This window comes from Lutra lutra, chromosome 2 (assembly GCF_902655055.1).
Source record: "Lutra lutra chromosome 2, mLutLut1.2, whole genome shotgun sequence".
Classification (NCBI taxonomy): domain Eukaryota; kingdom Metazoa; phylum Chordata; class Mammalia; order Carnivora; family Mustelidae; genus Lutra; species Lutra lutra.
In genome coordinates this window covers 24,775,192-24,799,438 of record NC_062279.1, presented here as the reverse complement: position 1 = coordinate 24,799,438, position 24,247 = coordinate 24,775,192, and the positions used below count along the sequence as shown (strand labels likewise).

General features: G+C 37.8%; 1 protein-coding gene across 2 annotated transcripts in view; it reads left to right on the top strand.

Annotated features, from left to right (window-relative positions):
• Positions 1 to 1,270: 1,270 nt before the first annotated feature.
• The window catches only part of FGL1 (fibrinogen like 1), a 29,562-nt gene continuing 6,585 nt past the window's right edge, over positions 1,271 to 24,247 (top strand). The window contains exons 1-5 of one of the 2 annotated variants that reach the window (XM_047716288.1): positions 1,271 to 1,366; positions 12,864 to 12,943; positions 15,278 to 15,458; positions 21,348 to 21,507; positions 21,961 to 22,058. In XM_047716288.1, coding sequence (XP_047572244.1) covers positions 12,881 to 12,943; positions 15,278 to 15,458; positions 21,348 to 21,507; positions 21,961 to 22,058 — 502 coding nt within the window. In that variant the 5' untranslated portion in view covers positions 1,271 to 1,366; positions 12,864 to 12,880. Of the gene's footprint in view, positions 1,367 to 12,863; positions 12,944 to 15,277; positions 15,459 to 19,169; positions 19,318 to 21,347; positions 21,508 to 21,960; positions 22,059 to 24,247 lie in introns of those variants that run through there. The other variant, XM_047716297.1, reaches the window with a different exon arrangement.

Here is a 24,247-nt window from a genome sequence, read left to right as displayed (position 1 = left end):
ATGACCTGAGACAAAGGCAGATGCTTAGCCAACTGAGCTGTCCAGGTGCCCCCAGTTATGTCTTTTTGACAAAAAGTTCTTTGGTATTAAGTCTCTCCTGGTACAGACCCTCTATTTAAATTCTTTTAAGCAGTTAAAGGGAAGGTAAACAGCTCTTCTTGAGTCTTTTGAGCCTTGATTGTCTTCAGCTCAATATAAGCCACACCTCAAAATGGCTTCCCCCTCAACTTTAACCTGTTTTTCTTTCCAGTTAATCATCAAGATTAGCTTTTTCTTCATAAACTTACAATTTCTGAGTGAGTGGCAGGAAAATGTTTAATGGGAAGGTCAAACACTGGCAATATTTGAGTGCAGAAAACAACAAACAACAGAAAGAAAACACAACTTCCATATTTTACTGGAATCTGAGTTAATAAATAAGGATCACAGAACGAATAGCAAACAAAAGCTTCCGTTACATCAGAACAAAAAAAGAAATGATAAACCTGGATTTCCAGTCTGAAACTATTACTCAACCAGTGGAACTAACAAGTTGAGTGTTACACATTCGAAAATCCTCTAGAGTTTAAAACAAAAGGAACAACTCGTTCGGGGTGTAATTGATGCATACACATAAATTTTGTAATTTTGCACCTCAGGGAATTTTTGTTTTTCTTAAAGATTAACTAAACTGGCCATTTCATCTTGGCAATTATTAGCTTGCCACATTTTTTATAACTAAAAATATTAGGCTTTTCTCCATATTGTAGTTGAAATGACATTTTAACCCATATCTTTATAGGTACAACTTTATTATCATTTGTACTATAAAGCAAATCTTCCACTGAACTTTGGTTTTACTTAATCTTCAAGTGAGCATTATCAAGTTTATAGGCTTTTCTCCATATTGTAGTTGAAATGACATTTTAACCCATATCTTTATAGGTACAACTTTATTATCATTTGTACTATAAAGCAAATCTTCCACTGAACTTTGGTTTTACTTAATCTTCAAGTGAGCATTATCAAGTTCAAGTACAAAAATTCTCCATATAAGCACAAATATAAGAGTTTTAAAAAATCAGAGATGTATTTTCATGAAGATACATTATTTAGATCTGTCATGAAAATTCATACAAATAGGAGGGAAAAAAGGAAAATATCTGGTACTGTGTCATTGAATCTCTGTTTTTAGCTTTCCTTCCAGTTAAACTGATTTCCTCATTTATTTGTTTCTGGATTAAAGCCAGAATCAACATTGTCCCTATTTCTAATCAAATAACAGAGAAGTAATTACAAATTCTGAATGCAGTTAGAGGATCCTGGGAGGCAGAGTGACAACACCTAGTCTGAGCTGTGTCTCTGACTCATTTTTTACTTCAGCAAGGTATTTAACATCTCTGTACTTTTGACATAATTGTAATAATGCTAATTGATTATGTAGGTATGATATTAAGCATAACTCAGGAAACAATCATAGGCTCTTAGGAAAAGTCAGTTTAACTTGGGAGAAAACCACCTCTGTAACTTAGAAAGTAAAGTTAGAATTATATCTCCTTTCTGCTCCTAGCACATTTTGAATGAATTGGATGAGAATTTGATATAAATAATAGGATTTGCAGTTTTAATATAAAAGATAGAAAATAAAATGGAAAATGTTAAAATTTCCATTCCAGAAGTAAAATTTTCAGAAATGCTTTTATTTTTTTTCTATCTTTTGGGAATCAAACTTATTTAGCTTTTTAGGCTTTCACTGAGTGTAAATGTTTAAAATAAATAACAAAGATACTGTCATATTCCATTTTCAGAAAAATGATAAAAAATTTGGAAGAAAATGCCTAAAAAGAGTCTCTAAATCTGTGTTTATGGGTAAATTTTTAAGTAACTGTCTTACATTAAGGGTGTAGTCCATTTGTAAATGCTAACTTACTAAACATGGTTCTTTCAATAGCTCTTTCTCCTTATTTCTTTTATCTTGCATCCTTTCATGATAGCTTGCTTAAAACACCATTTTTAAAAATTTTTACATTAGTATATATTTTTGTTTTGTAATTTTTAAAAAAAGTTATATATTAGCTATACAACTTTCCAGTTTAAAACAATGTTTTTGCCTTTACGTTTAATCCTCTATCAAGAAAGTTTAAAAAATTTTACTGAGGAGGAAATTGGATTTTAGAGACTTAGAATAATTTATATCAAATAATATAGTACTCAAAAAATAGCCATTTGAAAACTATTTTAGTTTTATAAAAATTGAAAGTTTTGAAACAGCCTAAAGCAAAAACATTATAAAAGAAATACAACTGTATAGTGAGGAATTAAATAATCTAATACCACTTTATCATGAACCAGATTTACAAAATAACAAGATTTACTATGATGAATGACAGAGACCAGACTTTCATAGCATTTGAAATACCTAATATCTAAACATTTCTTCAACATTGTAGAAGATGTTTAGAATTATGATTACAATGGGTGGGGGCTTGCCTGGGGGTTTTAGACCATCATTTCAGCTCAGGTCGTGATCTCAGGGTCCTGCGATGGAGGCCTGTGTCAGGCTCTGGGCTCAGCATGGGGTCTGCTTAAGACTCTCTCTCCCCCCAGCTGCCCTGCCCTGCCTCATGCGTGTGTGCACACTCTCTCCTCTCTCTCTCTCAAATACATAAATAAATCTAAAAAAAAAAAAAAAAAGGAATTACAATTGGGCACTGAAGAATTTTTGATAACTTGAAATATTCTCAGGAATTATTCTAAAGGTTATCAAATTAATATGATGACTTTAAAATATATATTTATAATGACAGATTGAAAGGCCTTATTATTGAAGGAGCTGCCAGACTAGAGGTTTTGTCCTTTCTCTGGGAAAGATCAGATTTGATGATTTTAATGGAGATGAAATGGAAATTTCAGGACACCAAGAGACAGAGCCTGCCAAAACATTTTACTGGACCTTTATTTTCTACCAAGTCTCATGTGTAGCACTATGTATACGTGTTATACAATCTTCCAGCATCTCCCAGAGCTCTTTCAACATACACTGTCTCTTATACAAGAGCCAAAAGCAGACACAGATATAAGACCATAATTTGTTTTGAAGGTCTTTAAGTTTTTAAGCTAATTTTTCGTTTCTTTTTTTTTCCTTTTTTAAAAATTTTATTTTATTTATTGTTTGTTTGTTTTTTTAAAGATTTCATTTATTTATTTGATAAAGAGAGAGATCACAAGTAGGCGGAGAGGCAGGCAGAGAGAAAGAGGGAAGCAGGCTCCCTGCCGAGAAGAGAGCCAGATGCGGGTCTCAATCCCAGGACCCCGAGACCACGACCTGAGCCGAAGGCAGAGGCCCAACCCACTGAGCCACCCAGGTGCCCCTATTTTATTTTTTTCAGTGTTCCAAGATGCATTGTTTATGCACCACACCCAGTGCTCCATGCAATATGTGCCATCCTTAATACCCACTACCAGGCCCTCCCAACCCCCAACCCCTTCCCCCTCCAAAACCCTCAGTTTGTTTCTCAGAGTCCACAGTCTGTCATGGTTTGTCTCCCCCTCCGATTTCCCCCAACTCACTTCTCCTCTCCTTCACCCAATGTTCTCTGTGTTATTCCTTATGCTCCACAAGTAAGTGAAAACATATGATAATTGTCTCTGCTTGACTTATTTCACATTTATTCATTTCTGAAATAAAGTACTGGACCCCACAAATACAGAAAGGAACTTGATGAACCAAAGAAAATATATTAATTTCAGCAGATAGCATAAACGCAAGTCTGGAAGGCACAAAAATTTCATAACTTTGAATTATGGACTCCTCAGTATTTTATCTGATAGCTGGTAGTGGATTAAAACAATGAAGATCTGATTGCTATCACAAAAGAAAAATGAGACGTTATTTTTACCACTGGAAAGAAAAAGAAAAAGTCCCCATCAATAATCCAGGAGGGGCGCCTGGGTGGCTCAGTGGGTTAAGCCGCTGCCTTCGGCTCAGGTCATGATCTCAGGGTCCTGGGATCGAGCCCCGCATCGGGCTCTCTGCTTAGCAGGGAGTCTGCTTCCCTCTCTCTCTCTGCCTGCCTCTCTGCCTACTTGTGATCTCTCTCTGTCAAATAAATAAATAAAATCTTTAAAAAAAAAAAATCCAGGAAAATATATTGGTTTCTTTTCAGTCAGGAGAACAATTTGAATCAGAGTCACAAATAAATGGTATCACATCATACTGTTATACTCATCTCCCCAGTTAATGTAAATATACTTAGTGAAAGTTTATTTTCTTCCTTTAGCTAAATAATTTACCCTTTCTGAGCCTTGTTTTCTTGAGTCATGATGATGTTTGAATGACCTCACTTCCTTTTATTATAGTTTGACCCCGTGTATTAACCTCATAAGAGAATGCTTTCTACTTCCAAAATCTCTTTATGTGTTTTTTAAAAATATTTTTATTTATTTTCTTTTTCTTTTTTTTTTTTTAAAGATTTTATTTATTTATTTGACAGAGAGAGATCACGAGTAGACAGAGAGGCAGGCAGAGAGAGAGAGGGAAGCAGGCTCCCTGCTGAGCAGAGAGCCCGATGCGGGACTCGATCCCAGGACCCTGAGATCATGACCTGAGCCGAAGGCAGCGGCTTAACCCACTGAGCCACCCAGGCGCCCCTTTATTTATTTTCTATCTTTATTCTCTTTTGCTTGCTTATAATAAACAATTATTCTTACTTCTTATTTCCTGTAACATTGGAAAACTTCATGTGTTTATAACTCTACCATTGATTACATGTTAAGAAATTTCCATCATGTAAGGGGTAACTTTTACTTTTTATTACTTGAACTTTATGACAAATTTAAAAATTAAATGATAAATAACCATAAAAGTACAAATGATATTTTTAAAAAATAACAGCAGAGCTGTTGTAATTCTGCTTGGGAAATACATTTATTACCAAATGAAAAGTATGAGTCAAACTAATAATTTATTATGAGATAGGTATGATAATAGCTTTAGCCCATTAAGATGGCCTAATTTTAATTATATTAGGTTTTAAGTTTAAAGTTTTTCAGTTATTTATTTTCTCTTGGGATTTTATAAATTCAAATATCTCTTTAAAACTGAGGTAAGCTGGCACACACCACAATGTCATATTTGCAAATCAATAAAAACTTTACAAAAGCCATAATTTATTAAATATTCTCAGTCACTGCTGAAGGAGGGGAGATACTGGAGGGAATCTGATAGAGACGTCTAATAAATTCAGCAGACAAAAAGAATTTGGTCTCAGGCATCTGGGTGGCTCAGTTGGTTAAGCATCTCCCTTTGGCTCAGGTCATGATCCTACATTGGGCTCCCTGCTCAATGAGGAGTCTGCTTCTCCCTCTTCCTCTGCCACTCCTCCTGCTTGTGCTCTCTCTGTTGCTCTTTTTCTCAAATAAATGAAAATCTTTAAAAAAAAGAATTTGTTTCTAATAAACAACTGTAAAATTATAATAGCAGATGCTGAGAAGTTCTAAAATTCTAGCTTCAATTCATAAATTTTCTTCTCATCAACTCACCAAATATTTTGTCGAGTACCTGAACCAAGTTGAATTGCACCCCAGAAAGTGATACATTCAATGCTAATTCCCATTACCTGTGAATGTAACTTTATTTGGAAATAGCATCTTTGTAGATGGAATCAAGTTAAGGTAAGGTCATATTGAATTAGGACAAACCCTAATCCAGTGGTCTGGTGTCCTAGTATAAAGAGGGAAATTTAGAGGGACATGCAGAGGGAAGATAGCCATGTGAACAGGCAAGCAGAGAGTAGAGTGTTGCTGCCACACACCCAGGGATGCCAACAATGGCTGGCAGCCACCAGATGCTAGAAGAGGCAAGGAAGCATTCTTTCATAGAGGCTTTCAGAGGGAGCATGGCCATAGTGACTCCTGAACTTCACACTCCTATCCCCCAGACATGTGACAGAATCAACTTCTGTTGCTTTAAGCCACCCGCTGTGTGGTAATTTGCTACAGCAGCCCTACAAAACTGATACAGTACCTAACCACCTACCAAGCAGTGGGATACAGCAGGAATAAAAAGAATCAAGTCCTTCATTTCATGGCACTTATATAACATAAACATATATATAGTATTTCTTTATATTTGAATATATTTTTTAATTTCCTTACTGATGAGGTGTTCCTTTCTTGACATATTAGGTTGAACTATAAGAAATGGCGTACATTTGGATGTTTTTGACTTTTCAAAATGGCAATTTCATATACTTCAAATTAATACACGTAATACATCTCTAGGCATTTGATTACTCCAGGTACTTTGTATGAGGGGAAACATACAACATTTGTCCTTTTGTGTTGGCTTGTTTCACCTGGCATAAAGTCTTCAAGGTTAACATTTCATTGTGTGTATATATCTCATTCTAATCATTCATCTGTGGATGGACATTTAGATTGTTGTCCACACACTTTTTGTCTGTCGTGAATAATGCTGCTATAAACATTGATGTACAAATAATGGTTCATATCCCAATTTTCAATTATATCTGTTTTCTACGTATAGAGTGTTACTTATTTTTCTTTTTACAATGAGAATTTTTTAAAAAAATATTTATTTATATAAGTAATCTCTGCACCTAAAGTGGAGCTCAAAGTCATGACCCTGAAGTCAGGTGTCATACACTCTTCCAAATGAGCCAGCCAGACAACCCTAAAATTAGAATTTTTACATCATTATTTTTTTAATAAGTAGTAGAAATTTATTTCTCACAGTAGTGGGGGTGGAAAGTCAAGATCAGGGTACCAGTATGATTGGGTTCCAGTGAGAACGTTCTCCCAGGTTGCACACAGCCATTTTCTCCACTTATATTTTTAAAGAATTTTTAAATTTTGATGTACTATCTGTTGGCTAAATGAACATAATTAAATCATAATTTTATCACAATCTTATTTAGTACTGAAAAATATGTTAACTGAGAGAATTAGGAATAATATTAAAGTCTAAGGACAATTACCTCTCTATTTTGCAAAAAGGTAGCTCAGAAGATAAGCAGTGCAGCAGAAAACACTGCCCTTGAAGTATTTATGATTCAAGTATGGAAATATTACATATATTTTATAAACAACTAAGACAAGCTCAAGTCTTGCATGGAGAGCTTTTCCTTTTTGATAATCTTTAGAGAGCACCACTCACCATCTCAGCTTTTCTTAAGAAAGATCAGTCTTGTTTCCAATGAAATATTATACTATTAATATTCTAATATTTATATATAATATTTATTAATACTTTTATTAATAAATTTACCTTATATAATATATAATAAATTAATATATAGTGTTTGTTTAATGGTATACTTATTTATTAATACTTAGTAATAATAATTAATTGATAGATAATTGTTGAAATTTAATACAGACAACAGTAGATACATTGACAACCTATATTGTTTTCCCAAGTGATTTATGGAGTATAGTCATTGAAAGTAATTCAATTCTTTTTTTTTTCATCCCATTTTTTTCCATCTTTTATTTTGATGGGTGAAAGGAAGAAACATGTTTTAGGGACAGTGGTATTTTATAGGGCCTTAATTGCATATAATTAACATTTAAATGAACAAGAGTATACCACTGGCATAGCTAAAGCTATAAGAAAGTAAACCTTACTATAACAGTATTTGACTGCTCTGCCTAATTTGAAAGGTGGAAATGTCTCCATCCCTAAATATATACATATATATAAATATAAATATATCTGAAGTAAATTGTTTAAATTGTAGTAAGATTTTATGCTTCTGTTGGCTTTTTTTCCCCCCACAAACAGACTGTTGACGGATGGACCAATGGTAATGACAGATCCCTCCAAGAACTCCCTGACAAAAGAAACATGAGACTACCCTCATGATGGGAATAAAAATGTGTTTGTTTATAACATCAGATGCCCTTGGTTAGGGTATTCATTTCTATCTGAATTTTGCTAAATTTGCTCAATATCTGCAATGCCAAGTTGAGGACAGTACTGTATTGTAAATAAGGCTCTTTAGTTGGTGGTGGCATCCGGAAGGAGATGATTTTGTTCTCCATGACAAGTGTAAAAGCCATCTAGAAAAGTTTTAAAATATAATTCCAAGATTATTTTACCAGTTGGAAAATATTAATTGATAGCAAACCTATTCATCTTCCCAATTGCTCATACTTCTGTTTCTTGGCAATTCTCTTCTCACTTCTCTCCCCTCTAAAAGCTCGGGGGTGGGGGGTGTAGAAGGGAGGGGACTTTTTTTTTTTACATTGGAAGCCATTTTAATGCCATAGTTAAACCCAATTTCCTGTATATTTTAATCTAAGCTAATATTTTATTGAGAGAGAGAGAAAGAGGGTGTGTGCACGCATGAGTGGGGGTGGGGTGGAGGCACAGAGGGAGAGAATCTTAAGAGACTCGACACCCACTACAGAGCTGACATGGGCTCAATATCACCACCCCGACACTATGACCTGACCCAAAATCAAGAGTGGAACCCTTAACTGACTGGGCCGCCCAGGTGCCCCAATACAAACTAATATTTTAAATGTAATTCAATATATTTAATATAAGCTATATATAAAAGCTTTTAGTGTACATAGCATCTGACATTAAACAGGTACCCCACAAATGTTTGAATTTTAAATGGTTACTAAGATCACAGAGTAAAATGTCAGTTCTCCTAAATTAAGTTACTATAAATGATATCATATGAATGAATAAAAGGAATGACTCACTGAAAAAACTGGATCTCCAAATGCTTAGGAGAGCTTTTCTGCAATGAGTTATTACATGTGTTCTTGTATTTTGTCTGACTTCTTTGCCCCTTAGCAGTGTGATTTATACAGCACTCCACTTCTTTCTGTACATTTTGGTTATTTTGGTTACAATTTAGATAGAAGGATTAAGTTATAACAGGTAAATTACACATCTTCATGGAAAATTGATTGCTATTGTTTCTCTCTCTCAAATTAAAAAAAGGAGAGAGGGAAAAATGAGTGGGGGTGGGGTAATAGAGAAGATAGAGAGAGAAAGAATTTTAAGCAGGCTCCTCACTCCATGCAGAGCTGGATGTAGGACTTGATATCATGACCCTGAGATCATGACCTGAGCCAAAATAAGGAGCTGGACGCTTCACCGACTGAACCCCCCAGAGACCCCTTTAAGTGTTTCTGTTTAGACTGTGAGGTAAATGCAGATACAGAAAGAAACTTACTATATACCTCCCTTCAGAGAGAACTCCTTTGAAAGAAATAGGCAAAATTTAAGCCTCTGCCTCTCTGGTGTGCATGAATGAGGCTTGCCAACCCGTGGGCTTCTCTGGAGAATGATCAGGCAAGGACAAGGCGCTTCTGTTGGAGAATCACCCAGGGTTAGCCTCTGGTGATCTTTCCCGTGAGCCTATTCATTCCTCCAGAGAGGAATCCCATGCTCTCTGGCCTGGAAAGTGGCGGGAGGAATAGAGAGTGGGCTGCCTGGCTGCCAGGACAGTAGTATCCTAGTGGTGTGTGTGTGTGTGTGTGTGTGTGTGTGTGTGTGTGTGTGTGTGTGTAGGTCGGGGGCTATTTCAACCTGTAGAACCAAGTACTCTCCCCTGACCTCCCTCGTGCCTGTGGTCCTGCTACTCAGAGCCTCTCTGGTTCAACCTTAGTGGAAAGTAAGCCTTGTTGTCTGATGGGGTGAGAGAAACAGTATTCATGGGCTACTCAAGGTTTTGGTGAGAATCTGAGTGTCAATCTGTCACCCCCAACCCTGCATTTGAAGCAAACTCATGTCTTTACCCCTGAACCAGGCTGGGGAATCACAGGGCAAGTTAGCCTGCTTCTTCTGCTGCTGCTCGTCCCCCAGTGTTAGCAGCCTTGCCAGCTCCCTCACGTGCTTTTGACATCCACAGATGTGCTGACATTGCATGCCTGGAGTTTCCTCTGCTCCCTTTCTCTATGACCTTGTCCGTTCATATCTTCATTGTGAGAAAGAGAAAATAAATTCATGTGTTCAATCCAACCAAAAGTCTCTACCCCCTTCCTAAGGCTTACTTTCAAAAATGCACAACCCATTGTTTTCTCCTTGACCAGGATAAACATAGAGAAGGAAGGAGGAAGTATTGTCACTGCAAACAGACCAGTTTTACGGAAAGGAAAGGACATTTTCCCCTCTGAGAAAGATTTTTCCTTCCTGGAGAAAATTTTCTGCAGAGGCAACTAAACTTTTATCTGGTTCATTGTAACAAGTTACATGCTGGGGATACAACAATTAGCAAGGTGGGGACTTTGCCTTCAAAATTCTTACACTCTTTTTTTTTTTTTTTAAATATTTTATTTATTTATTTATTTATTTGACACAGAGAGAGACACAGCGTGAGAGGTGAACACAGGCAGGAGAAGTGGGAGAGGGAGAAGCAGGCATCCTGCTGAGCTGGGAGCCCTAGGCCCACTGCATCCCAGGACCTGAGCCAAGCACAGACCCTTAACAACTGAGCCACCCAGGCGCCCCCAAAAATCTAATTCTAAGCAGTTAAAAACATGCAAAAAACTGACCACATGAGAATTCCATCACCTGGCACAGTGCCTGGAACAAAGCAGGCATGCAAACAATGTTTATCGAGTGGATAACTGCTATTTTGGTCTGTAAATATAGCATGGGTCACAGTGGCGGAAGTAATTAATTTTGTCTTGAGTGGTCTGGGAATGTTCGGTTTCTATATTTAATTACATATGTTTTCACGTAGACTTCATTTGTATTGTCCTTAATTTCCATTTTAATAGTTATTTTCATTCCTTGCTTGAAACATGGCCCCTCCGAGGTGGCCATGTTTAGTCTTCCACAGGGTGTAGCGCAGGGCAGAGCCCAGAATTGATAATCAGTAAAGGCTTGCGAATACTGCCATTCCCTCAGATTGCCCCTGCTACCGGGCAGCTGTCTCCTCTCCTGCCAGATTCACCTGAAGTTCCTTTGGAGAAGTGCATGTCTGAGGAACAAATGAGTCACAGCCACGCTTAGGAGCAAGGCTGATGTTCACCGCAGAAGAGCACACAGGAAGGCCCCCATTCGCCCATGCAGCCTGTTTCCCTGTGTGTTGCAGGCATATGTGGATCACAGGGCAGGTCCTGTGGAGTTCAGGTTAAGGGCATGGGCCGTCAAGGTGGAACGCCTTCAGCCCAATTGCTGGGTCTTCCATAAACTGGTTGTGTGATCTTAGAAAAGTGACTTAACCTCTCTGATCTTTTCATTTGTATGATGAGGTTAATAGTACTTGCCTTAGAGAGTTATTTAAGAATTAAAGTAGATGTTTATAAAATACACAGCACAGTTCTAGACTTAGAGTAAAAAAAAAGTCAGAAGTAAAAGTATACAGTTATATCTAGCAGACTATTACTCTCTGTAATGCATGAATTTCATATACTCTAAAAACTCACATTCTAATTTACTTCCCAAGTGCTTCCCAAGGTGGCCATGTTAATTGTCTTTCCCATTCTTTAACTGTTTTTTTTTTTTTTTTTTTTTGCCTCAGAAGGACTGGGAACTAACTTCTTTGTTATAATAGACTTAAAGTTTTTTATATATTAAGTCCATAAATTATTGTTTCTCCAACTTTGCAAAACATTGGAATCAACAGTGTTTTAAAAATTCCGTGCACCTGTCACCTTTAGACATTTGATTGAATTCCTGGGCATGGAGATTTTTTTCAAGCTCCCCAAGGGATCCTAGTGGGCAGTAACATTAGGGATCACCTTTATAATTACATAAAAATTGAGAAAGAGATACATGAAAAGACCTAGGTCATAGGTTCTATAGGATAAAAATAGGCTAACAAATAATTCAGTTGATTCCAGTTCTTTTCTGGAAACCACAGGTACAAAATCCGTTTGAAGATTATGCAAACATTTCTGCCCTTCTAGGCTCCTTAGCTTCTAAAATTTATGAAAAATCACTGGCAGCACACAGAACTTATTTTGAGGATGAACAAAATTTTTCATCAATATTCATGACTTCAAAAGTGATTTTATTGTATTGTATTTTTGAGAGAGAGAGAGCGTGCACATGAGGAGGGTGGGGGAGTGTTGAGGGGGTAGAGAGGATCCCAAGCATGTTCCACGCTCAGCACAGAACCCAACCTGGGGCTTGATCTCATGACCCTGAGATTGTGGCCTGAGCCAGAATCAAGAGTTGGACCCTTTAACCAACTGAGCCACATAGGTGCCCCTCAAGAGGGATTAAAAAAAAAAAAAATCAGGAAGTGGTAAAGTGAGGTTTCCTCTACAACTTTAAACAGAGCTTAAAGATTTATATCCCCTTGGTAGCTTGACTATCCATTAAAACATCAAGAAAAACAATGCATATCATCTTAGTTGTCATCTTTCCCTCTTCTTCTTTTAAAAATAAAAGCAGTTTTCTATATACAAAATGAATTACAGTTCCTTAGGCACTTATCCTATGACAGAATATCTAAAAGTATTTCGTCAAGATTGCCACAGTCCTGTCAGGTAGAAATTATGATTTCCATTTATAAGTGAAGAGCATTTTAGTTGGTTGCTTGAGGGCACACAGCTAGGAAGTGGCTCAGCCAAAACATGGAGCCAGGTCTCTGTGTTTAAAGAGCCTTTGCTTTGTCTGCACAAGCAGCCCATTAACCACTGGACACTCAAAGAGAGGCAGGGTCCCTTCTCTGTTTCTGCAATTGAAAAGAATCTATCCTACTTAAGGTAACAGAGAGCATCATTCTGTATGAGGGAAGGGTGGGAAGTCCAGGAGAATTTCTTGAAGACTCTCAGACTGGAGCTGGAGTCACATTCGACCTCATGGATCATGTTGAGCCTGAACCCAACACTGGTCTTGTGAAAAATTCACAGTAAAGATGTTTATGAAATTTCTTTTGTTCTTGGAGCTGTTTCAGTGGGGAAGATGGTGAAGATGGTCAGTTTCATTCTGGTCACCACCATTCTGGTCATGGGCATGGAAAGCTGGGTAAGTGCATTTATTTACATATTTATAAAACCTGCTTTGACTTGAATTTTCTTTTACTTTGTAGAGAATCTTAGTAATGTGTCACTGAAAAAATTAACTAATGGGAAAATATGAAGAAATTTTTTGTGAAAGCACCTGCCACATCATAGGCACTTACCAAGTGATGTAATTTTTTTTTCTCAAAGTAAAAATCTTTCTGAATTTACTGGGGCTATTTGGGTAGTTAAATAATGTTAGAAACTTGGGGAGCCTGGGCAGAGGGTTAAGCCTCTGCCTTCGGCCCAGGTGCTGATCTCAGAGTCTTGGGATCAAGCCCCACATTGGGCTTTCTGCTGAGCAGGGAGCCTGCTTCCCCATCACTCTTTGCCTGCCTCGCTGCCTACTTGTGATCTCTCTGTCAAAATTAAATAAAATCTTAAAAAAAAAAGTTAAAAAAAATAATGTTAGAAACTTAAAACTAGGGGCGCCTGGGTGGCTCAGTGGGTTAAGGCCTCTGCCTTCGGCTCGGGTCATGATCCCAGGGTCCTGGGATCGAGCCCCGCATCGGGCTCTCTGCTCAGTAGGGAGCCTGCTTCCCTTCCTCTCTCTCTGCCTGCCTCTCTGCCTACTTGTATTCTGTCTGTCAAATAAATAAAATGTTAAAAAAAAAAAAAAGAAACTTAAAACTATCCATAATAATTAAAACTGACCTGGCGCTTTCCCAATATTGAGCTTTCCCATATTGAACACTATTAGTGTAAACTAAGCAAATTATTTGAAAGAAATTACAATGAACTCATGCCTTCCTCCATTTATAAATAAATAAAAGGGAGAAAATACACATTTAAATACCCAAAGAATGGATAAAGAAGATATGGTCCATATATACTATGGAGTGTTATGCCTCCATCAGAAAGGATGAATACCCAACTTTTGTATCAACATGGACAGGACTGGAAGAGATTATGCTGAGTGAAATAAGTCAAACAGAGAGAGTCAATTATCATATGGTTCTGCTTATTTGTGGAGCATAAGGAATAATATGGAGGAAATGGGGAGATGGAGAGGAGAAGGGAGTTGGGGGAAATTGGAAGGGGAGATGAACCATGAGAGACTGTGGACTCAGGAACTAAATGAGGGTTTTGGAGGGAAGGGGATGGGGGGTTGGGTAAGTCTGGTGGTGGGTATTATGGAGGGCATGTATTGCATAGAACACTGGGTGTGGTGCATAAACAATGAATTCTGGAACACTGAAAAGAAATTTTAAAAAATAAATAAAAATAAAAAATAAAAAATAAAATAAATACCCAAAGTTCTGGGGAAGAGAAAATTCCTACATTTTAAATAAGCTCACTAAAACCATGCCTGTGGTCTCATAATGAGATGTCAAGGTAAAAATGGAAAAATGACAAAAATTGGTGTTTTGTCCTTTTTTCCCCACTCTATGTCCAGTAACTCTAATAACATCGAGTATTCAAGAGCCTTTATTGAAGATTCTAGTCTCTCTGCCTCTTCCAGAAGCCCCATCCTTGCAGCTCATCTTCCCAAGTAATTCCCCACTGTGGTCACTTTCTTTTTGGAAAGTTCTCAGTCAGACGCCAGTTTAGAAGGGTGCTGATAAACTCTTTTGCATCCAATATTCTTGGTTTTTTGCCCTTTTAGAGAAGATAAATGCTTAACTGGAAAACTCAGTCTCCTCCCACCCCTTTCTGAAGTAATTGAGGGAAAAACAAAAAAATAAGCAACAAGTTAAAGTGACTTCACTAGAATTTGCACAGGCGAGTGGGTGAGATACTCACGGATATGAGTCTAAACTAACATTCCTTATAAAGGTGACAACACGTCATCAGATTATAAGTATTCCATTAATTAAAACATTAATACCCAAAGGTCATTCAAATGCCTGGCTTATTTTAGGGATTGACACACTAACAATGTGCAACGATGCCATAAAAACTGTACTGTCAGGAAAGCATTTAGGTGGCATCATGAAGACAGACTGCAAGCAGGGCTCTCGAACTGGATTTGCATACTGACTCCTCCTACCTGCTGGAAAATTCCTGAGCAAGTTGCCTCACTAGGGTTGAGCCAAGTCCTCCCTCCTGGAATCATTACGAAGTTCAAAAGAGAGGAGTCTAAAGCTCTTAGTATAGTCACTCAGATTATTTCATATTAATATATAATTTTTTTGGTTCAAGCAATTTACCGTACAAATAGTATCAGAGCTTTCAAACCACTTTCTGGTTGGAATAATATTCTGAAATGGGAGTTGGGGACAAAACTGGTTCATTAATTCGTCCAACTTGTTAGGAGCATTTATTTCCCACTGAGAATGAGATGCACATTGCTTTGCAGGCCCTTGAGAACTGTCTCCAGGAGCAGGCACGGCTCAGAGCCCAGGTGCACTTGCTTGAGACCCGGGTCAAGCAGCAGCAAGTCAAGATCACACGGCTTTTGCATGAGAAGGAAATCCAGTTCCTTGATAAAGGAGAGGAGAATACAGTCATTGACCTGGGAGGCAGGAGGCAATACGCAGGTCAGAACCTGTTTTTCTTACGTGCTTCAGGAACTTACAGTATACATCCATGTGCAATGCGGTCCTCGTTATTTGGTACTTTGGGTTTTGCTAAAGAGCTTTTCCTATTCCAATAACAAGCAACATGAAGCATGATTCTAAATTTAAATATCTTCTACCACATTTTATCCTTTCTCTCTATAATCTTTGCAGGGGATGTTTAATACCAATGCTAACTATCTCGGAATTTCTATAATTTAATGAGAGATCAAAGACAATAGATTGTTTACATATCGGTGTGCAAATAACATGATATTTGTGAAATTTTATAGTTGAGTTTTATTTTTATTTGAGCATCATTTCTTGTTATATTTATACAGTTTCCCTTCTGAAACCACTATGTGCTTTAGCACAGTAAAGAAGTTAATAGAATAAAAGGGAAGGGAAAGAAAAAGGATTACAATTATTTAGGGAAATGCAAGAGTTGTGTTTACGTGTATATTTTATGGTTTGGTAATTTTTCCTTTTGATTGGGCCAGTGTTTCCACCCAGAAACTAAATGATCTTAGACTGTCAAGGCATTGCACATATCACTACGTGTAGCATTATTCCTTATAGAAAATTATTCACTCGTCTTCCTCCAGGTATCTTTTATAGTAAACAAACCATAGTTGTCAGAAATGATAATGCCAACTAGAGCATTTTGTTCCTATGTCTGCTCTAGCTTCTGTTATGATGTACTATAATTTCTTTGTCTATGCATCTGTCCTGATCAATTAACCTGGCACTTTGTAAGATCTGGGATGATGTTTCATCATTCTTTCTTCCCTCTTGCCTATTCGAGTCCCTGGAATATAATAGAGCTTCACGTTTATGAATGAAAGCAAGGTATAAGTACATCGAGATAAGAAGCCTAGATAAGCAAATACAAGTTGGAAAATAGATCTGACCATAACTGAAAAACTGTAGAGGCTGAAGAGATTCCGGGCTGAAAGAATAAAGACATCTTTATTTTGTGTTTCTAAATATACTCATCAGTGTAGGATATAAGAATTGTGAGAATTTTAGAAACTATGCTGCAACAAAATGCTCCCTTTTTCTTTCTTTGCCAAGAACCTAATCTCCTTCTGGTCAGACTTTCATCCAGCGGCTCCTGACACTCTGTTGTCCAGCCCCTTGCTCTTCTACCCTTGATTCTTGGAGTCCAACAGCCCCTCCCCCTTTTAGGGATCAGAAGAAGGCCTGCGGAACAGGGATTGGAGGTAGCATTAGGATGGCCCGTGGCTCTGTGCCATTGAACAAAGAGGAACCAAGGCTGGCTGGGGTAAAAATAGGCTTGGGAAACAAAGGCACCGTCTGAGGCAGTCTTGGAGGCAAAGAACCTGGAAGTAGAACCTAAGAAGAGACCCATGGGGATGATTAGGCAAGACAGTGAGAGAAGGCTTAGGAAAGCAATCAAACAAAAAGCAGAATCAGTAGAAACTCCTTGAAGAGCTTGATTCTGAGCCAGGGCTACCCAGTAGAATCATGTGGCGACCTTGTAAAATGCTGATGCCAATAATAGAGCCATGAAGGCTCTGGGGTTTTACTCTCTTTGCAGCCTGGCAAGTTAGCTGCCACTGTTTCATGGATGCCAGTGGAAGAAAAGAGACTCCTGGGTCAGGACTTCATGTTCAAACCAATATCCCTTGTTGCAAATACTCAGGAAGCAAAATGGGGTAATCCAGGTGCAGAATGTGCAGGTACTGGGCAGTGTCACAGCGGAGGAACCCTGAGCTTAGGAAACGTCAGGAGACGTTATTGTTATGAAAGTGGACAGAAATTAACCTGTCATATGCTCTTCTAGAGGGAGACACTGTCTCTGTCTTCTAAGGCTGTTTACTATACAAACATCCCTGAAAAAATGAGTCCAGAACATGAACTCTGCTTACAAAATGTGCAGAAAGGCAATGACGCATGGGAAAACTGTGTACATGCGGTGCCTAGGCTCCACTCCAATTAAATGAGAATTTAGGTTGCAATTAAATGAGAACCCCTACAGGACTGAAAAGGGTTTGTGCTTTTGCTGGTGGATGCGGATGAGATTGTACAGGACCAGAATGAGGTCAGGCTTCTCCCGGAATTTCTTCTCACAGGCTGAGGTCACCTAGTAGAAGGTTTTGCTTCTTTTCAGATAGGAGGTATTGTGGCAGTTTAATACTGTTTTCATTCGATAACATTTGGGGCCTAATTGTAACGCAGTCAGTTATCCACTTAGCAGGCTTTAGCTACCCATCTGAGACCAGAAAATGTAAGATTCAGATGTCAGGGTAGGATCTCAGTGAGCTAATTAGGCCAATCATTGTTGATAATAGGTTGATTCAGAGAAGGGGCGGGGGAGTAACCAGAATGGCCAAATGGCCATTAGATTGATGACTTAGGGGCTGAGTTGTACCCTCCCCATTCATATGTTGAAGTTCTAATCCCTAATGCCTATGAATATGACTATTTGGAGATAGAGCCTTAACAGAAGAGATTAAGTTAAAATAAGGCATTTAGGATGGGCTCCGCCAATCTGACTAGTATCTTTACAAGAAGAGACACCAGGGACCCTGGCACACAGAGGAAATACCATATGAAGAGACAGCAAGAAGGCAGCCATCTGTAAGCCAAGGATAGAGGGTTCAGAAAAAACCAACCCTGCTGGCACCTTATATGAGTCCAAAAGTGGTACACAGCCAATCTCAAGGTCAAGGAACTTGTAGGTGCAAGAGAAATACCATTATTCCAAATTCCAAACTAAGCTCAAAACCCAGGGTATCTATTCAGATACAATCTGAGCAGGTTGTAAACACAGATTGGATCCAGTCATGTCAGGAGGCAGAGGATTGAACGTTTGTTCCCAGCACTGTGCAACCAGTCATGGGAAGAATGAGGTTTAGGAGCTAAAACTCCAATCCCTGCATCAGCAGTGCTGGGCAGAGACCTTGAGAAACAAGTCACCAAGGAATAAGGTAGAAATCAGTTACTAGGGAATGGAAATACCAAGGTCAGAGGAGGACTGACTGTATAAGCAGGAGTTGGATGGAAGAGTCTCTTGGACAGGGTCTAGACAAACTACTGTAGTGTGTGTATGTGTTTGTCTTATAACATTACAACACATATAATAGACCTTTTCTGGTTTTGGATATAACATTGAAAAAAAAAAAAAAAACCTCAGAAGTTAATAGATCTGTGTCATAGACGCATTGAAGCCTGGTTTCAAATTCCAGCAGCCCATCTTGCTACCCGTATGTAGCCTTCGGGCAAGTTACTTAACCTTTACAGCGCTCATATTCCTCATCTGTAAAAGGGGAATGGTAAGAATGTTTCTTTGTTGTAAAGATTAAGAGTTAACACGTGTAACATGATTACAATAGCATTCAGTGCAAAAGAAGCACTCAGTGAATGTCAGCTTTCTATCCACATTATTATAAACTCTCTCCCTTGTTTTCACAGGAGCAAGCCTACACACCCTACCCCCCTCAAGAATCCTGTCCTCTCCAAGGGACCAACATCCTTTCTTCTTTTAAGTTTCCTTCTTAATGTTGCCTGAGGGGTGGAGAATGACTATAGCAGGACCAACTCTAGCATTTCCTAGCATGCCCCTGGGTGGCAGTGGAGCTCCTACTGGCCTTTCTTTGAGCTTAGAATGACTTTGGTTCTGAGCTTTGAGCTCAGCCACCATTCTGGGCCAAGAGGGAAGTCCATTTGGCAGGCAGTCATGTCACTTTGTGAAGCTTAAACATTCAACCTTCCAACATGGCTTGCTTTCTGCGTGATCAGAGAAAGTATTCACCTTGTCCAGTTCAGTGCAGTGTTTGTCAGAGGGCAGGAAATCTTGGCCTCAGTCTAGTATTATGTAAGTATCCAAAAATCCCTTTTTGTTTTTTAGACTCCCATGAGCACAGAGCTTTCTAACCCTGCCCTTGCCTGCCTATTCTCCAGAGAGCTGCGTGGGTCAAAACATTTTGAAAATCATAGTTTTAAATACCTAGTTAATGTTTTACACCCTACGTTGCTTGAACTTCCTGCTATCATAGTGTAAGTAAGTTACATTTCCCCAAGGCAGGCTTCTTATGTCTAACTTACTTCTTATGAAGAGTTTTGCTACTGGTGCTTTTTTGATGTTTTGTTTTGTTTTTTTTACTTGTTGGGTGTTTTGTTTTTTTTTCGTTTTTGAAAGTTGAAAGCTTTCCTCAATTCAAGTTGTGTTTGGTTTTTTCCTCTGGGAAGAAGGAAAAAAAATTTAGAAACACAAACAAACTTGCAGTTGGCATAAAATAGAAACAAATAGAAAATGTTGGCTGCAAATGCTATATTCACAAAGTTTTCCAGAGGAAAAAGTTATAGCTAATCATTTCCATCTTTGCCTGGAAAATAGTCTGAATCTTTGGAGTCTTTACTATTAAGATCTTTGCTAGGAGATTGTACATAAGCAAAGCACTCCTTCCTTAACAAGGTTAAATCTGCTTACTTTAATGAAAAGTGTATAACTTACTTGACCACAAAATGTAGGCTTTTGAACAACACTGAACTAATTTTAGGTAGTGCCTTTCGTCTTGTTTAATTGCCAAAAAAGGATTTTTTTTTTTTAAGGATCCAGCATGCATAAAGAATGGGCTTCTGAATTTCATAAATAAACATACAAATAAAGCCTATATCATTACAAAGATGAGCATCTCACCAAAGTAGTAGTATATGATTGGTCTTAACCTTGGGAGGGTTCTTGAAAGTGATAAAGGTTCTTTATTTTCTTTTCTCTCCAAATTTATATTGCCTATTCCACCAATTTAATGTGTAGTATGTTTTATTTGTAACAAAACAGAGTTATAGAAAATTTGTCATCAAAGCAATGAAAATAAAGAAAGAACTTTAAAGTATGATAATAGGATAGAATCCTCCCATCAGGAGCAGAATTTTTTTAAAAAGGAAGGAAACTAACAAAATTATAAGGGTACAATGTGAAAGTTAACTATAATGTTAAGTTATAGTATTTTTACTCAAAAGTCTATAATAGGTATTTTTGAGACCATCTCTTTCTAGTGGCCACTACTTTAACCAACTTTTAAACATAGCTTCCTAGGCATTGAAACAATAGTGAAGTCCATACTTGCCATATTCTCTAAGTGTGTACGTATCAGCCTAGATGAGACCCAGTGGGCTATTAATTTATCTTACCCTCAAGTAATTTAAGAAATAGATACTACTATTTGCTGACAAATTGGTACATATGTTTGCTTTAATATCAAAGAAATATGGCAAAGAAGAACATAGGAATAAAAGGAATAACAGAAGCTTACAGTTTTTCACAAAAACATCTAAGAATGCATGGACTGTTAGAAATTTCAGTGGGTTAGTAAAAAAAAAATCTGTTGAGACTGGGAAGTTATAAGAATCTAACAAGAAAATTACTATTTTGAATTAACCTCAAGTTGTTCAGAATGATTTATAATCCTCTGAGTCAAGATAACCCATATTAAATTATTTGTTTGAGGTTATATTTCTACTTTCATTTCAGCTTCCTAGGAGAGATAACTTCTACTATTCTGTCAGATAAAGCTCTAAGTTCCAATTAAATACACTGTAATTAACTGAACATATATAATTTTTGAATTGTTTTCCATAAAAATCAGAAATGAGAAACCAAATCCCTCTTTTATTTTCATGATCATGTCAAGGAGTCAGATGATAATTAAATAGTAGGAAAGGAAATAAGACTTTCCTAATATCTACTGGAATATGTCCAAGATGCAATTTTAAAAAGCTGATTATCTACACCATGTGTTTATCTGTCTCCATTAGTATTGAGTAATCTTATCCAGAGGCTCTCGTGGGGGGCATGGAGGAAGACACTTAACAAATTATTATATTACCTTGTTTTGCAAACAGACTGTTCAGAGATTTTTAATGATGGTTATAAACGCAGTGGATTTTACAAAATCAAACCTCTCCAGAGCCCAACAATACTCTCTGTTTACTGTGACATGTCTGATGGAGGAGGATGGACTGTAATTCAGAGACGATCTGATGGCAGTGAGAATTTTAACAGGTGTGCTAATTATGACATAGTATTTATTTGGAATAGCATGTGTGAGATTCATAAAAAGTTAAGCCTTTTAAAAATTACATCCTGAGGTCTATAATTAGTATTTCACTCTCTAAATAAGAATATTGAGGGGGCGCCTGGGTGGCTCAGTGGGTTAAAGCCTCTGCCTTCGGCTCAGGTCATGATCCCGGGGTCCTGGGATCGGGCCCCACATCAGGGTCTCTGCTCCGCAGGGAGCCTGCTTCTCTTCCTCTCTCTCTGCCTGCCTCTCTGCCTACTTGTGATCTCTGTCAAATAAATAAATAAAATCTTAAAAAAAAAAAGAATATTGAAAGTGCATTTACTAATTGAAAAAATGCTGGGGGTGGTGGTGGTAGTTGGGAGGGGTGAGTGCCTCGGTTCTACAAAGGTCCTTTTGGGTTTTGCTAAAATCAGCTTTCACTTTAAATTTTTTAGAGGCTGGAATGACTATGAAAATGGCTTTGGAAATTTTGTTCGGGAAAATGGTGAATATTGGCTGGGAAATAAAAATCTTCACTTACTGACCACACAAGGTAAGGTTTGCCTGTTATCAAATTCCTGAAGTACAATTAAAAAAAAAAAAACAATAAAATGTTTTTCACTAAATGACAGGCAGCAGAACCAATTCAGTAACTGTTGTGTTTTGCAGGCAATGATCCCTTCTGAGCAATCATCCCTTTTATGCAACATGGCCACTGAAAACTAGGACCAGAGGCAAAGAAACTAGATCTGCACTGGGGGTGGGAGATTTCTCATATATTTATTTTCTATTTCCAGAAAAGAAATGGAATGTCATCATCCTTCCTTTTTTAATGCCTTGAGTTCCTCAAAATATCTATACTGGGTCAGCTATCTATTGCCACAGTAACAGTATATAACAAACCACTTCAAGATTTACTGGTTTAAAGTCACAGCCATTTATCATTGCTCACAAACGTACAAGTTGGCTGGGCAGTTTTGCTCATCAGGGTTGCAGATGTTGGCTGGGCTTGCTGGTGGGTCTGTGACCAATTCCCTGGTCTGTGGGAGGTTGGCTGCTATAGGCTGCCCTCAGATGGAATGATCGGGCTCTGCTCTATACAATCTCTCTTCCAGGTAGCCGGCCTGGACTTGTTCCTGTAGCTCAGGCAGAGTTCCAAAAAAGAGAGGGCAAGTAGGAAAGTTGCTTGAGATCTAGCCTTAGAACTGGCACATGGTCATTTTCACTGCCTTCTGGTAAAAGCAAGTCACGGGACCAGCACATTTTAAGGGGAAGGAAATAGACTTAATGGAAGGAGTTACAAAGTCATATCGCAAAGGTTGAGACAAACAATTGGGGCATTGGGGCTGTTTTTGCAAATAAATACCGTAATAAATGTCCCTGTCTCCACCACCCTCAGCTTTCATTTTTGAGAATTTCGAAGATACAGCAAAACTAAAAGAAGAGTCAAATTACCGCATAGTTTCTACACTAACATTTTACTGTTTTTATTAGTTTAATCACATATCTATCCCTCCATTGAGCCATTTTATTTTATTTTATTGACACATTTCAAATTGAAGACACCTGTACAATTTCCCTCATGTCTTATGTGCTGCCTGGGTATCTTCTACTAGGGTTCAATATTTGTCTAGAATATCATTAGTGTGATGAATTTTCTGAGCCTCTCATTTTCTCCACCTCATTTACTCCACCTCATTCCCTTCCTTGCCTCGAGTGTAAATCTGAGATTGTAGACACACCCACTCAGGTCTGATTGAGAATGTTTTATAAAAGGCAATTGTATTGCTCAAGAAGGCGTGCTCTATCCCATCGGTGATGCATTAAACATAAAAGCAAGGGTTTGCTTCCTTCATCCAAGTTAAGGAAAGAGATTTTTGTTTCTATATTCATAATTCATAAGTTGGATTATAATTATAGGGATCTTTGAGACACCAGAATAATAGAGAGGATAGATAATCCTGGAAACCCGATACCTTTCTTTGCTTGCCCTTCTTGTGACCAATGCTCTCTAAATTTACATAAGATGTCCCTTGCTTCAGTGTATTTATTTTCCTACTTTGGAGTGTTTTATGATAGGTATATAACACTTACCATACCTGCTTTTTTTTGCACGTTAATATTTATCTGGTTTCTTATTGAAACTATGAAAACCTTAAGAAGTAACCCTTGGCTCCTTCTAAAGTTCAAAATCATTTGTCAGATTATTACTAAATGCTTATTTACCCAGAGGCACATTACCAACACATCTCCTTCCCCTTCATGTTTTAACTGGTATTCAGGCTCCTACTCCCATGACAGTAAAAATGAATTTAGCAGTTTCAGGCTTCACAACCACATATCATATCATCCCAAGGAAAACCCAAGCTTTTGCAATTCTTTAATTGTGAGAGCACTTAAGGCTAGTGAATTTCCTCTGAAAATAGCTTTATGCCCATTACATAAGTTTTGACTGGAAATGTTTGCCATAACATTAATTTAGGAATGGTCTATAATTGCATTTATATTTACTTATCGACCATAAAGATATTAAGATGTTACCTGAAACATTGAGTCTGACTTCATATCTCTTAGACAATGCATAAGTATTTTTTTTTTTTGGAGAGTTAACTTAACCTGCCTTACTGTTCTCATCCACTTCACAGTCTTGGCTCAGATAAACTTTATTGCCTTTTGATGAGATTAGAGGGTCTCTCTCAGAATCCCACATTAGAGAGTTCCGTGGGAGGAAGGGTCTCTGGG